Genomic DNA, 13,841 nt, shown 5'->3' with positions numbered 1-13,841 from the left:
CATCGCCTAATTTCTAACTGGCCTGGAGTCTTTGAGCACACCTTCACATTTCACTGATTATTCTGTCCTAGTTTCCAATGTAAGTTGAATTGCATTCGCTGTGACTTCTAAGTTATCTTTGGGATTTTTTTCCCCAAGAACTCTTTACATTTGGAAACTGTGCATATCTGTATGCCTGCTGTGCAGCCTGTTGATTTTTGTACACATAGTTAATTCCATTTACATTCATCAGCTTCATTGATAAATTCCTTCATTGACGAATCATGCAACCCCCTTACTGTGAGCGTAACCATCTGGAAGAAAGAATAGATTTATACACAGGACAGAACTATGGACAACACACTGTATAAGACTATTGGCAATTCAACTACTAAACCTGCTGAAGTGATTCAAATGGGTGGTCTAATATACTCCCTTCATGACAGCTGGGAAAGGTTTTGTTCTTTGAGTTCTTTTTGTTCTTTAATCTTCAGAACTATTAAGGAAATTTCATTTTGTGTAGTTAATCCAGTGAGGATGAGCAAGACTAGTGCTAGAGGATATGGTTTTCAAGAAAGGATTAAGATGACTGATGTGCATTATGTTGCCAGTAAAATGTTCTAAGATCTTTGCTCTCATGCCAAAATAAAATCATAAAGCTGCCAGTGAATGTAGCACTGAGAAGGCAGATCTCCAAGATGTGGCTTCCCCTCAACATTTATTTGCACAACTGCCGCTGGTACAAAGCACACATTGCATCCTGCCCTTTTAAAACCCCTTTGGCAGTTCAGTCGTGTCTCAAAGTTCAAGTGATTAATACAAAGAAGTTGACTGTCCTGTCACCACATCTTGGATGGAAAAAAAAACTGATCTGTGTCTGTTAAAGGCAGGTGACTAGCAGAGCTTCAATTCACATAAGTGTTCATTTGTAAGCACAACCTACCTTCATCCTCCAGCACATAGCCATGAGAGTGGGCAGAGTAATGATGACTCCGTGTTCATCATTGCTGTCAATCATAATACATAGTGCCTGTAAGTTCAACACATTGAAAGCCTAATTAGGACAGATGTTGTCAATAAGGACTTTTTTTTTTGTTCATTCCAGAGTAATGTTCTCCATTATATTGGCTTGGATCTCAAGTATTATTTCTAACCTCATATCTCCAAATAATAATGTACTTGACTTTCATTTAGTGATAACGTTCTCGACTCAGATTGTAGGTTTAAGACAAATTCCAAAACTTAAGTACATCATCTAGGCTGGCACTGAGAACGTGCTGCATTTGGACTGTTATTTTAAACTGCACCTGATACAAGTAGTACTTTGTCAGCCCAGTCAGTCTCTTTGAATGGATGTAAAAGAACCACTAAATGTTTTTAAAGAGCATAGTTCTTCTGTAATTTTGGCCTGTATTGATCCATCCAGCTCAATCCTGCCAAACACAGATTCGCTGGTTATTTATCTAATTCTTGTTTGCAGGATTTTCTGGTGCACAAATTTGCTGCCTCATTTGTCAGCGAAACAATAGTACAGGCTGGAGTATTAGTTGTCTATTGACATTATAAAGTTAGCAGTTTAATATCTTGCTATCAGTGGTTCACAAACTAAGGTCCTGTGGAATTTTACAAGGGTCCATTAATTGAATTGCCTCCATCATAAGTTTCATATGACACATGAAGGTAAAAACAGTTTTTTTGTCTGACCGTTTTCCAAACCATCTCACCAATGGTAATTTAGTTAAATGTTAACAATGATGAAAATCTTTCTCCACTGCCCACCAATTTTAATTAGTAGCATTCCTCTATTCTCTGATCGGCTAGAAAGGATAAGACAAGATTATAAAATCATCATTTATCAGTTCATCAACAGGTCAATTATTGAACAGTCTATTGTGGAGAGGAGTCATGAAACCATACATTAAAAATTAAATTTAAGTTTCAATTATTGTAAATATTCTGTACTTAATCTAATTAATTAATATTGTAATATGTAGATTTTCATATATATTCTATTTATATAACTTATAATTTACATATAGGTATTTGATAAGGTGCTACACAAGATAAGAGCACATGGTGTAGCAGGTGACATTAACGTGGTTAGCTAATAGGAAGCACCGTGTCGGATGAAATGAGTCATTTTCAGGTCATTAAGCTATAACTAATAGAGTACCATAGGAAATTAGTGCTGGGACCTCAACTATTTAAAATCAGTATCAGTGTTTTGATAAGTGTACCAAATGTGTGGTAGCTAAATTTACCAATGATGCCAAGATTAGAAGGAAAGTAAGTTGTTAAGAGGAGGCAGAGAATCTACAGAGGTACATTGATAGGTTAAGTGGTCAAACATTTGTCAGATGAAACAAAATGTGGGTAAATGTGTATGTGTTCATTTTGGTAGGAGAAATAGAAAAGCAGTATACAAGTCAAGTGAAGAGAGATTGTAGGACTTGGTGGTACAGAGGATATGGGTGTCCTGGTACACGCACAAATCACAGAAAGTTGTTAAACAGGTACAGATGAGGAAGGCACATTCAATTATACTAGCATGGATTGAGAATTGGACAGTAGATAAGAAACAGTAGAAATAAGAGGGTACTTTTCATAGTGGAAAGTGGTCACAAGTGGGGTACAGCAGGGATCAGTGCTTAGGCCCTAAGAATTTACCATGTACATCAACCATTTGGACGATGGATGGAATTGAGGGCAATAGTTCCAAGTTTGTTGATGACACAAAACTAGGTAGGAGTGAGCATAATAAGGAGGATGTAGAAAGGGAATTTAGACGTCTTTAGCGATTGTGAAAATGCATGGCTGATGCAGTATAACATGGATATATGCGATGTTGTCCACTTTGATAGGAAAAATAGATTATCAGAGTATTACTTAAGATGATAAATTGGGAAAATTTAAAAAAGAGATTTTGATAAATTACACTTTGGGGATGGAAAGCAAGTAGATGGGAGGCCAAATGGTCTGTTGGCCTTTACTGTAAGAAAGTTTGAGTACAGAAGAAAGGAATAGGGTATAGATTTGCTCGCTAAGCTGTAGGTTTGATATCCAGACGTTTCATTACCTGGCTAGGTAACATCATCAATGGCGACCTCCAAGTGAAACAAAGCTGTTGTCTCCTGCTTTCTATTTATATGTTTGCCCTGGATGGGCTTCCTGGGGTTTGTGGTAATGTCATTTCCTGTTCGTTTTCTGAGGGGTTGATAGATGGTATCTAGATCTATGTGTATGTTTATGACATTGTGGTTGGAGTGCCAGGCCTCTAGGAATTCTCTGGCATGTCTTTGCTTAGCCTGTCCCAAAAAGACACCACTCTCTCTCCCTCGTAGCCCTACACACAGATAAAAAAAACCCACCAATTCGACTGGGACAACACATCTATCCTGGGACAGGCTAAGCAAAGACATGCCAGAGAATGTCTTAATATAATTATTTTTAACAAACCATACCAGTTTTTCTTTTTTTTAAAGTGTTATTTTCAAATAGTTTGCCTCTTTTTCTGGTTAGTTAGAAACCAGCCACTGGAATATATTAAAAACCAAAAGAGCTGCTGATGCTGGAAATCTGAAACAAAAGCAGAAATTGCTTGAAAAGCTCAGGAGGTCTGGAAGTATCTGTGGAGAGAAATCAGAGTTAACATTTTGGGTCCAGTGACCCTTCCTTAGAATGCACTTCCTCACTGGAAAATACTAACTGGACAAAGTAGCTGTCAATCACTTATAATTGTCATTGTCAAGCACTACATAGACAAATTCCCTATTCTTCCGGGCAGGTACTTACCTGCAACAGTGGTCCTTGCCTCTGGACTAGAGGGTTCAGGCTTAAGTCCCATAACATCTGAGCAGTGGATTAAGATAACTACATTTCACATTGTCCACTGGCTCTGTAGAGGCCTTTTAGAGTCAATAAGCTCTGCAGGAGCTGGGCTTAGTAACTGTATTTTAGTAAGTTTCCTTCTTCTGGTATTCCACTACCACAAGAGCAATTAGGAACCGACAATAAATACAGGCCAAAGCCTGTATTTATTGCCTGTAATGGAAAAACCACAAAGAAACAAAATTAATTGCGAAATACATCATGTCACTTTCAGCACGGTTGCTGATATCCATGTCACCCAAAAAAAAACACCAAACTACACGAATCCCATTTACCTGTACTTGGTCCATAGCCTACTATTCCCATGCATTTTAAGTACTGATTCATTGATCTCTTAAAAGTTACCTACATCACTCTCTTGGACTCCAAACACTCTCCAAATGTTTATCACCCTTTCTCAGATCTGCTCTAATCCACTTACTTCTCATCTTAAACTTATGACTTCTGGTCTGAGAAATGTCTGCCATGGGGAAGAGATTCTCGCGATCTACTCTGTCTATGCCTCTCATACTTTTATATACCTCAACCAAATCCCGCCCCTCAGTATTCAGTTTCTCAGTACTCCCTAGGGACTTACCATTCATTGTGTATATCCTTCCCTTATTATACCTCCTAAAATGCATCACCTCAACACTTATTAGGATTAAATTCTATCTGCTGCTGTTCTGTCCAATTAACAGCTGTTCAATATCAGACTGTAGCCTGACACCATCTTCCTCAGTATTAACAACAGCACTAATGTTCATGTCATCTGCAAATTCACATCCAAGTTAATGTACATATCAAAAGGCAAGGATCCCAGCACCAGGCCCTGTGGTACACTGCTTGTCACAGGCTTTCAATTAAAAAAAAACTCCATCACCCTTTGTCTTTTAATTGTAAGCTAATTTTGGATCCAGTTGGCCAACTTGCCTTGTATCCTGTGGACTCTTCGCTTTTGGACCAACCTTCCATGTGGGACTTTATCAAAGGCCTTACTGAAGTCCATGTAAACCACATCAACTACATGATCCTCATCAATATATTTAGTCATCTTTCCAGTTAATTAGTCAGTCAAGATCGCCCTCTAACAAATCTATGCTGACGTACCCTAACCAGTCACTACCTTTCCAAGTTTGATTAATCATGTCCCTCAGAATTTTTTTCCAATCATTTCCCTACCACTGACGTCAGACGAACTGGTCTGTATTTACTTTGTCTACTCCTTGAACAAAGGAACTGCATTATTTATCCTCCAGTCATCTGGCACTTCATCTGTGGCCAGTGAAGTGATAAATATCTCTGCCAGGGCCTCAGCAATCCCTTGCCTTCTGAAGCAGGCTGAGGATTTCTACCATTTCGTATTAATCTTAATGTATTCTAAAACCTCATCATCACAGAATCTTCCAGCTTCAATTTATTTCTCCTTTTTGAAAACTTAAGATGTCATCCACATCCACTGGCTCCATACACAGGTTGCTACTTTGATCTCTAATAGGGATCCACTTTTACCCTGGTAATCCTCTTGTTGCACATTCTCCCCATGTCTGCGTGGGTTACCTCCGGGTGCTCTGGTTTCTTCCCACAATCCAAAAATGTACAAGTTAGGTGAATTGGCCATGCTAAATTGCCCATAGTGTTATGTGAAGATGTAAATGTAGTGGAATGGGTCTGGGTGGTTGCGCTTCGGCAGGTTGGTGTGGACTTGTTGGGCCGAAGGGCCTGTTTCCACACTGTAAGTAATCTAATCTACTCTTAATATACTCATTAAAAAGCCTTGGGATTTTCCTTGATCCCATCCTACGAAGTTAATTCATTGCATCTTCTAATTTCCTTTTTAAGCAACCCCCTGCAAACTCTTAACCTTATGAAGGGCCTCCCCTGTTTTTAAAATATTGCTCCTGACCCCTTATTCTGAGACTATGCCCTCTGGTCCTGGACTCTCATTGAGGGGAAACATCCTCTCAGCACTCTGTCAAGCCCTTTAAAAATCCTGTATATTTTAATGAGATCACCTGTCATTCTTCTAAACCCCAGTGAGTAGAGTTCCAAACTGCTTAGCCCTTGTTCATAAAATAATTCCTCCATACAGTTTCAGTAAGACTTTCCTATTCTTATAATCCAACCCCCTTGAAATAAAGGCCAACATTTGATTCACATTCCTGATTACTTGCTGCACCTGCTGCTGTATTTCTGTATTTTACATGTAGGCGCCCACAAATCCCTTTGTGTTGCAGTTTTCTGCAGATTTTCCCATCTAAATAGTACTGTTCTTCTGTTCTCCTTTTCAAAATGAACTTCACATTTTCCCACATTATACTCCATTTGCCAACTTTTTTTCCCACATACCTAACCTATCAATATCTCTCTGTAAACCATTTGTAACCCTCTCATAACCTGCCTTATTTTTGTGTCATCTGCGAATTTGGCTACAGATTTGCTTCCTTCCTCCAAGGCTTTTATTTTGTAAACAGTTGTTGTCCCAAAACTGATTCCAATGGAATTCCACTGATTGCCAAACTGAAAAATAACCTCTAATCCCAACTCACTGTTTCCCACCTATTAGCCAATTCACTATCTATGCCAAAATATGTCATCTGACACCATGTACTCTTATTTTATGAGTAGCCTTTTATGAAGTACTTTGTCAAATGCCTTCTGGAATATAACACATCTCGCAAGGTTTATGAAGGTTTGTAGCTCAGGTTGTGATTTAGGGTGTAGGTTTGCTCGCTGAGCTGTAGGTTTGATATCCAGACTTTTCATTACCTGGCCATGTAATGAAACGTCTGGATATCAAACCTACAGCTCAGCGAACAAACCTACACCCTAAATCACAACCTGAGCTACAAACCTTCATAAACCTTGCGAGATGTGTTATATTCCAGAAGGCATTTGACAAAGTACTTCATAAAAGGCTACTCATAAAATAAGAGTACATGGTGTCAGATGACATATTTTGGCATAGATAGTGAATTGGCTAATAGGTGGGAAACAGTGAGTTGGGATTAGAGGTTATTTTTCAGTTTGGCAATCAGTGGAATTCCATTGGAATCAGTTTTGGGACAACAACTGTTTACAAAATAAAAGCCTTGGAGGAAGGAAGCAAATCTGTAGCCAAATTCGCAGATGACACAAAAATAAGGCAGGTTATGAGAGGGTTACAAATGGTTTACAGAGAGATATTGATAGGTTAGGTATGTGGGAAAAAAAGTTGGCAAATGGAGTATAATGTGGGAAAATGTGAAGTTCATTTTGAAAAGGAGAACAGAAGAACAGTACTATTTAGATGGGAAAATCTGCAGAAAACTGCAACACAAAGGGATTTGTGGGCGCCTACATGTAAAATACAGAAATACAGCAGCAGGTGCAGCAAGTAATCAGGAATGTGAATCAAATGTTGGCCTTTATTTCAAGGGGGTTGGATTATAAGAATAGGAAAGTCTTACTGAAACTGTATGGAGGAATTATTTTATGAACAAGGGCTAAGCAGTTTGGAACTCTACTCACTGGGGTTTAGAAGAATGACAGGTGATCTCATTAAAATATACAGGATTTTTAAAGGGCTTGACAGAGTGCTGAGAGGATGTTTCCCCTCAATGAGAGTCCAGGACCAGAGGGCATAGTCTCAGAATAAGGGGGAGCAAATTTAAGACTGAGGTGAGGGGGAATTTATTCTCTCAAAAGGTCGTAAGTCTTTCAGACACCTTGCCACAGAGAGCTATGGAGCAGAAACTTTATGAATATTGGATGGATGGATGACATGAACCTTTATAAAATGTGTACTGGACTCTAGCTGCAATATTGTGTCTAATTTTAAACACCAACTTGTAGGAATGGTGTGAAGGCCTTAAGATAGCTTGCAATGACTTTCTAGAATGGTAAGAGGAATGTAGAACTTCAGTATATGGAGAGATCGTAGAAATTAGTGTGAACTTTCTAAAACAGAGAAAGGAAAGGGGAAATATGAATTGAAAAAAGTTATGAATGATTTGATTGAGTTGATCAAACAAGTGGTTTGAACTCCACTGTCAGAAAGTTCAGAGGACCTAGATTGACAATAATTAAGAAAAAGACCCAGAGATAAAATGAGAAAAATCATTTTTGTGTAATGCTTCATTTTGTTGTAGAATTCAAACCCAGAATGTGTGGTGGAAAAAGATTCAACTTTAATTTTTAAAAATATGTTTGGTGAACATTTGAAGGGGGAAGTTTTGCAGAGCTCTAGGGAAATGGCAGATGATGGGGACTAACTGGCAGCACTTCCTCTAATTTTCCTACCGGCTGTGCAGGCCTCCAAGGCCCATGCATGGCAGCGACTTCTGGAATTGGAACACAATACTGCAATCAGCAAGCCGATGCCAATCGGCATGCACAAAATATTGGAGGCTAGAGGGAAAATTGCAATTCGTTACCTCTTTCTAAAAACTGGGAAAGCCTGATGGGACAAATTGGAACCTTGAGGGCTGTGTGATTCTGGGAATTTATGAAGTCTTCACAATATTGCTGTATAATTTAGAGAAGTAAATTCTGAATAACAACATTACGGATACATTTGTAGGAAGTCATTTAGTCTGACAATCCCTTGTAGTGTTTGAGAATTGCAAGTGAGAAGTAAAACATGATTATAAACAAAATATTCTCTCTGTTCAAATTTGAACAATTTATAGTTTTATTTCAGAACCTGTGCTTGAAAAGTAGAGTGAAAGGGTGATCAACCTGTGTGAAGGGCAAATTTGGCCTGAAACAATCCGTATTGGCACTGATCTTGATTTGTGTTTTCATATATGTTTATGACAAATGAATTTTCCAACACTTAGAAAGAAAAAAGCAGAAATTATATGTGTAACCTACTTTCAAGTATTCCATACTAAGCATTCCAACATTCATAAAAACAATAAAAGGAAGGTCAGAGATTTAAACTAATTGGCAGCAGGACCAAAAGGGAAATGAATGCAAAGGGGGAAAACATGCACAGTCAAATCTGATTTTCCATGTTATTTATTGCAGAATAGCATATCACCCAATGGATAATGTACTTAGTTGTACTTTCACAACGCTGTTCAATTTAATTGTACTTATTTCTAAGCAAAGCCCCATCAGCAAATAATGTAGTGTAACCATATTATGATGTATTCTATTATGATGTAATGTTGTCAACATATTTTGAATTTGTCTGACATGTCTGAGCTGGTGTGAGCCATATTATCTTCAAAGATTTGGTGACTCCATGAAGCTTGTAAATTTATCAAAACAAAAAGTCTTCAAAAATCTGTTAAAATACCATAATCCTCTTAACTACTTGTAAATCTTTCAATAAACCAAGCTCTCAATCTCCTTAACAGTTATTCCAACAACCCCTGGTGAGCTGAATCTATTAGTGGAGATGGAATTCAGCCAAGCATTCATTGAGATGCCATTAAACAATGGTACCAATATCTGCCATGAACTATGAACTGGGTGAAAAGATAGAAAACATAACGTGAATCATTGGATATTTGTTTTACAAGATGCTATATATAGCAGACTTCATTAATTCCTAACTCCACACCAAATGTGTCCTGTGTCCTACAAAATTTGATGAATTGTACAAAATAGGGTAAAAATTAACCACCCATCTGCTTGCCTCAGACAGAGAAAAACATGGAAGACATCAGTCCAGTGTTAATCCATGCAGTGAGAACACAAATAACTGTAGCAGTGCATTATTAAAATTGCTTTGCAAAGTGAAAATTTGTCAGCCTCGAGCCTATGTAAAACTGCAACATCTACTTGTTGACATTTAACAAAATTTTCCTTTACTCTATTCCAGGGTAATGGCACTTTTTAAAAAAAATATAACTTTTTAACCCCTTTGGGGTACTGACAGAAGTCAAAAACCTGAAACATTTCTCTAGACCTTCAGATGAGCGACAATCATTATTGGACTGTCACTTTGCCCAAGCCTTGCCCTGTCGTAATGCTGCTCAGCAGTTCTCGCCAGTTCAGTCTTTCAAGAAATGGAGAGCCCAGTTGCCTTCAAACAAGCACCGTAGCATCATGACCACTCTTATAATGTAAATTGAAATAACCAGTCTAAATGTTAGTGAATGGATGAATGTCAGAATGTTGGTGAGAAAATGAATGAATGAATGGATAGACTGGATGGAGGCTAAGTAAATGGGAAGGGAGCGGGAGATATGTGGGTGGACATTGGTATGTGACAGGAGGACGTGGGTGAACTCATGAAATCTGTTTTCTCCACTGATGTTTCTTGATCTGCTGGGTATTTCTGCCATATTCTACTCTATGCCTGATCTTTTACAGTTTTCCAAAGCATTATGATCTCTATTGATTTGCACAAGTTGTGTTTGTTCCTAATCTTTTTTGCGGAGATACCTTTGAATAATATTCCTGTTGGATGTTAATTTGCAGACCAGACTGGGTTAAAATCAATTAGATCTCAAAGTTGTGTGGTCAATGCTTTGACTTCAAAATTAATCTTCAAAAATGCTATTCTGCCTGTGAGGTTTGGTATCTGGTTAATTTACGCTCTAGGAAATTTCCTTTAATATGCTCTGGGTGGCACTATGAGGCCATTTTGTGAATGTAAAAACTGTAATGAATACAGTATTGAGAAATCAATGGAATTCACAGATGAACAATTGACTCTTTAACCTTTAGGAATCTGGTGAACTGCGCTACCAGCTGAATGAAGTGAAAATCAAGAAAGAAGAGGCTGAAAAGGAGTTCAAGGAATACAAAACAAAAATGTTACGAGAATTTGAACTCCGAGAACAGGTAGGAGTCTCTAAGTGACAAATGTGGGAACTGTTTCCTGAGAGGTAAATAGGATTCAGAAAGTTGTGGGAGGTGGTGAGTCGGGGAAGAGAACTAAGAATATAACAAAATGTGAAATAATGACTTTGTGCCATCATAGTTATAGATTGAAATTCTAGTGGTGTAAGGCCCAGAAATATTGTCAGGCTTGAGCTTCAATGGGCCTTACTTTGCGGTGTTTCTGAACTGTCAGTAATATCAGTGAAAAGTGTTTGTTGTTATTTGTTTCCTTTCAGCCAATAATTTGTAAAGTTCTAATCCTCCAAAAATGTGGTAATATCTGTTGGTTTTCCCATGAACATGGGTAGCTTGTCATCTCTGCATCTGACATTACAAAGGATTTAAATGCTCTGATGTATCTTAATGATATTTATAGTTTAGTACTCACGTTGCTTTACTTAATGTTTTTCAGAATGAATGGACCATATATCCCAGCTAATGTACTTTTAATTGGTTTGATTATTTTGGGCTAAGGCCCATTTTCCTTTGATTTAGGTCTCAATCAGCTTTAGTTGTCTTTAAAATATTGAAATATGTGGCTTTTAGGTTGGTGACAACTGTGACAGCAATGTGCTCTAAAATTATCTCAAGTGTGCTGCATACCATCAGCTTGCAATATGCAGAAATTAATGCGATTATCAGATGTTTTATTTCAAACGACATGAGCAGTTTTCATTGTTCTGATCTATCTAATATTTATAATTGATCAATAATTTTAAATTTCCTTTCCAATGGTAGATAATAAACTTGTCCTTTTGGATCAGTTTAAAATGGTATTGCAAACAAATACATAATGTTGCAAAATGACCACTGACAAGTTGAGCTGACTCAATAATCACAGTGTTGTGAGGTTGGACTTCTTGTTGCCTATGTGTTTATCAGTAAGGGACTTTGACCTCTGAGGACCTAAGAAGACAGTAAATGAAGTCTGTACAAATCAGGATTGACAGAGAGGAAAGGTGAGTGATACTACTACACATTCTTGTGACGTCAGTCTATGCTAATAGTTACACTCTCAGTTTTTTTTGTGTATCTTCAAATCTAGAGTGAACCATTAATTAAGTTAGAAAGCACAGTGTTATATGGGAAAAATAAACAATCAGGGAAAACACTTGAGGAATTTAAATAGAATAAAACTGCATATTGGAGAACTAAACAACAAAAATAGGTACGAAAAATGTAAGGGCTGAAATGAGAAGCTAAAAAGGAAGATATATTTAAATTAATAAAAAATGTAGTTAGGAATATTGCATTGTACTGACATTGCATCGTTCATTCGTGTAGTTGGAGCTTATTTTTTTTAAACAAAAGAATTGCTTACAAATATACGGGCATAAAATTCAGTAAATTCATGGGAATATGTTGTGATACTAAGGTCTTTGTTGTTGAGTGTTTGACAATGAAGAGCTCTGCATGTCGACTACAGTTCTAGTGTTGAGAGCAGTTGTCACTGTGTTTTGTACTGCTGTGAAACCAAGAACTGTATTATCAGCATTTATAAGCAGTGAGGAAATTTCACCAGCAATGTCTCAGCTGCATCCTTCAAATTTAATGGAAGAACCGTTGAATAAACACCAATGACCTTCTTGAAACCAGGTCCAAGAGCATTGGAGCAAAACTGCAACTCACTGGACTGGGCACCATATCCAGATGGCTGAAAAGCCTGTCTCCTGATAGGTCCTGTTCTCTCAACTCCCAAATGTGTAACATTCCAGAAGAACAAAAAGAAAATGCTTCAAAGACACTCAGAGGCTGACCTTAATGACTATGAGAAGCTTGCTATCACTTGGTCAGAATATTGATAACTTGTCTGTTAAACAGCACCGCATTCTGAGTCCCAAAGTCGTGATGATGACACAGAGTGGCAGTACAGAGGAAAGAAAAGGAAGCAAATCCTGCACGCCAGATCCTACTGCCACATGGAATGTCCTGCTCCAAGCATCAAAAAAAATGTGGGATAGGAATCTGTCTGTCCGGTCACCTGAAGGTTCAAGAAAGAAACCCTGAAGAGTCATCAGTCTCAAATTGAGAAACAACTCATGGTAACAGTTGCTGTGTAGTTTCAGATTACTTCAGAAACTTTAACATTGAAAAGTGTGAAACTGTTAAAATCATTTGTGTGCAAAGTTTGCAGTTTTTGCATAATTGCTCATTCATTCATAGAATCTTGTGATGCTTGAGCAAGGAATTAGGGTACAGCTAGGTACTGGTGGAAAGATCTGTGACTTAGCTATGGATGTCATACTCCACTGCCTTTCCTAATTTATTTTGTACCAATAAATATTTTGTTCTTTTGGTGTTAGTAATCAATTTTGAAATATTTTCACTTTGAAATAACCTTGGAATCCCAGTACTCTTCATTTTACAATTCATCCATGTGAATCTCCACTGGACATGCTCCAGTGCCAGTATGTCCTTCCTGAGGTCTGGGGTCCAAATTAGCCACAATATTCTAAATGGTGCCTAACTAGAGCTTTATAAAGTCTCAGAAGCTCATTGTTGCTTTTATATTCCAACATTACATTTGCTTTCTTAACCACGCACTCAACCTGCAAATCAACCTTCAGAGAGTCCTGGACTAGCACTCCCAGATGCCTTTGTCCTTTGGGTTTATGAATTTTCTCACCGTTTAAAAAAATAGTCCAAGCCTGTATTCTTTTTTCCAAAGTGCAAGACGTCACACTTGCTCATGTTGAATTTCATTCGCCATTTCCTGGACGACTCTCCTAAACTGTCTAAATCTTTCTGCAGCTTCCCCACCACCTCAGTACTACCTGCCTGACCACCTAACTTCGTATCATCGGTGAACTTCACCAGAATGTCTCCCCGTCCCTTCATCCAGATCATTAATATATAAAGTGAACAGCTGCGCCCCCAACGCTGAACCCTGTGGAACTCCACTTGTCACCAGCTGCCGTTCGGTAAATGAATCTTTTATCCCAACTCTCTTCCTTCTGTCAGACAGCCAATCCCCAATCCATGCCAGTAGCTCACCTCAAATACCATGGGCCCACACCTTACTCAGCAACCTCCCAGGAGGCACCTTATCAAAGGCCTTTTGGAAGTCTAGATAGATGACATCCACTGGGTTTCCCTGGTCTAACCTACTTGTTACCTTTTCAAAGAATTCTAACAGGTTTGTCAGGCACGACCTCCCCTTACTAAATCCATGCTGA

The 13,841-nt window shown here is 38.2% G+C and overlaps 1 protein-coding gene across 1 annotated transcript in view; it reads left to right on the top strand.

Moving 5' to 3' along the window:
* Positions 1–13,841, top strand: part of sdccag8 (SHH signaling and ciliogenesis regulator sdccag8) — a 346,220-nt gene that overhangs the window by 84,641 nt on the left and 247,738 nt on the right. The window contains exon 12 of the mRNA XM_043695478.1: positions 10,510–10,626. Coding sequence (XP_043551413.1) covers positions 10,510–10,626 — 117 coding nt within the window. The remainder of the gene's footprint in view (positions 1–10,509; positions 10,627–13,841) is intronic.

This window comes from Chiloscyllium plagiosum, chromosome 9, assembly GCF_004010195.1.
Source record: "Chiloscyllium plagiosum isolate BGI_BamShark_2017 chromosome 9, ASM401019v2, whole genome shotgun sequence".
NCBI lineage: Eukaryota > Metazoa > Chordata > Chondrichthyes > Orectolobiformes > Hemiscylliidae > Chiloscyllium > Chiloscyllium plagiosum.
The sequence above is the reverse complement of the archived record's forward strand: the minus strand, read 5'-3'. Positions and strand labels throughout refer to the sequence as shown.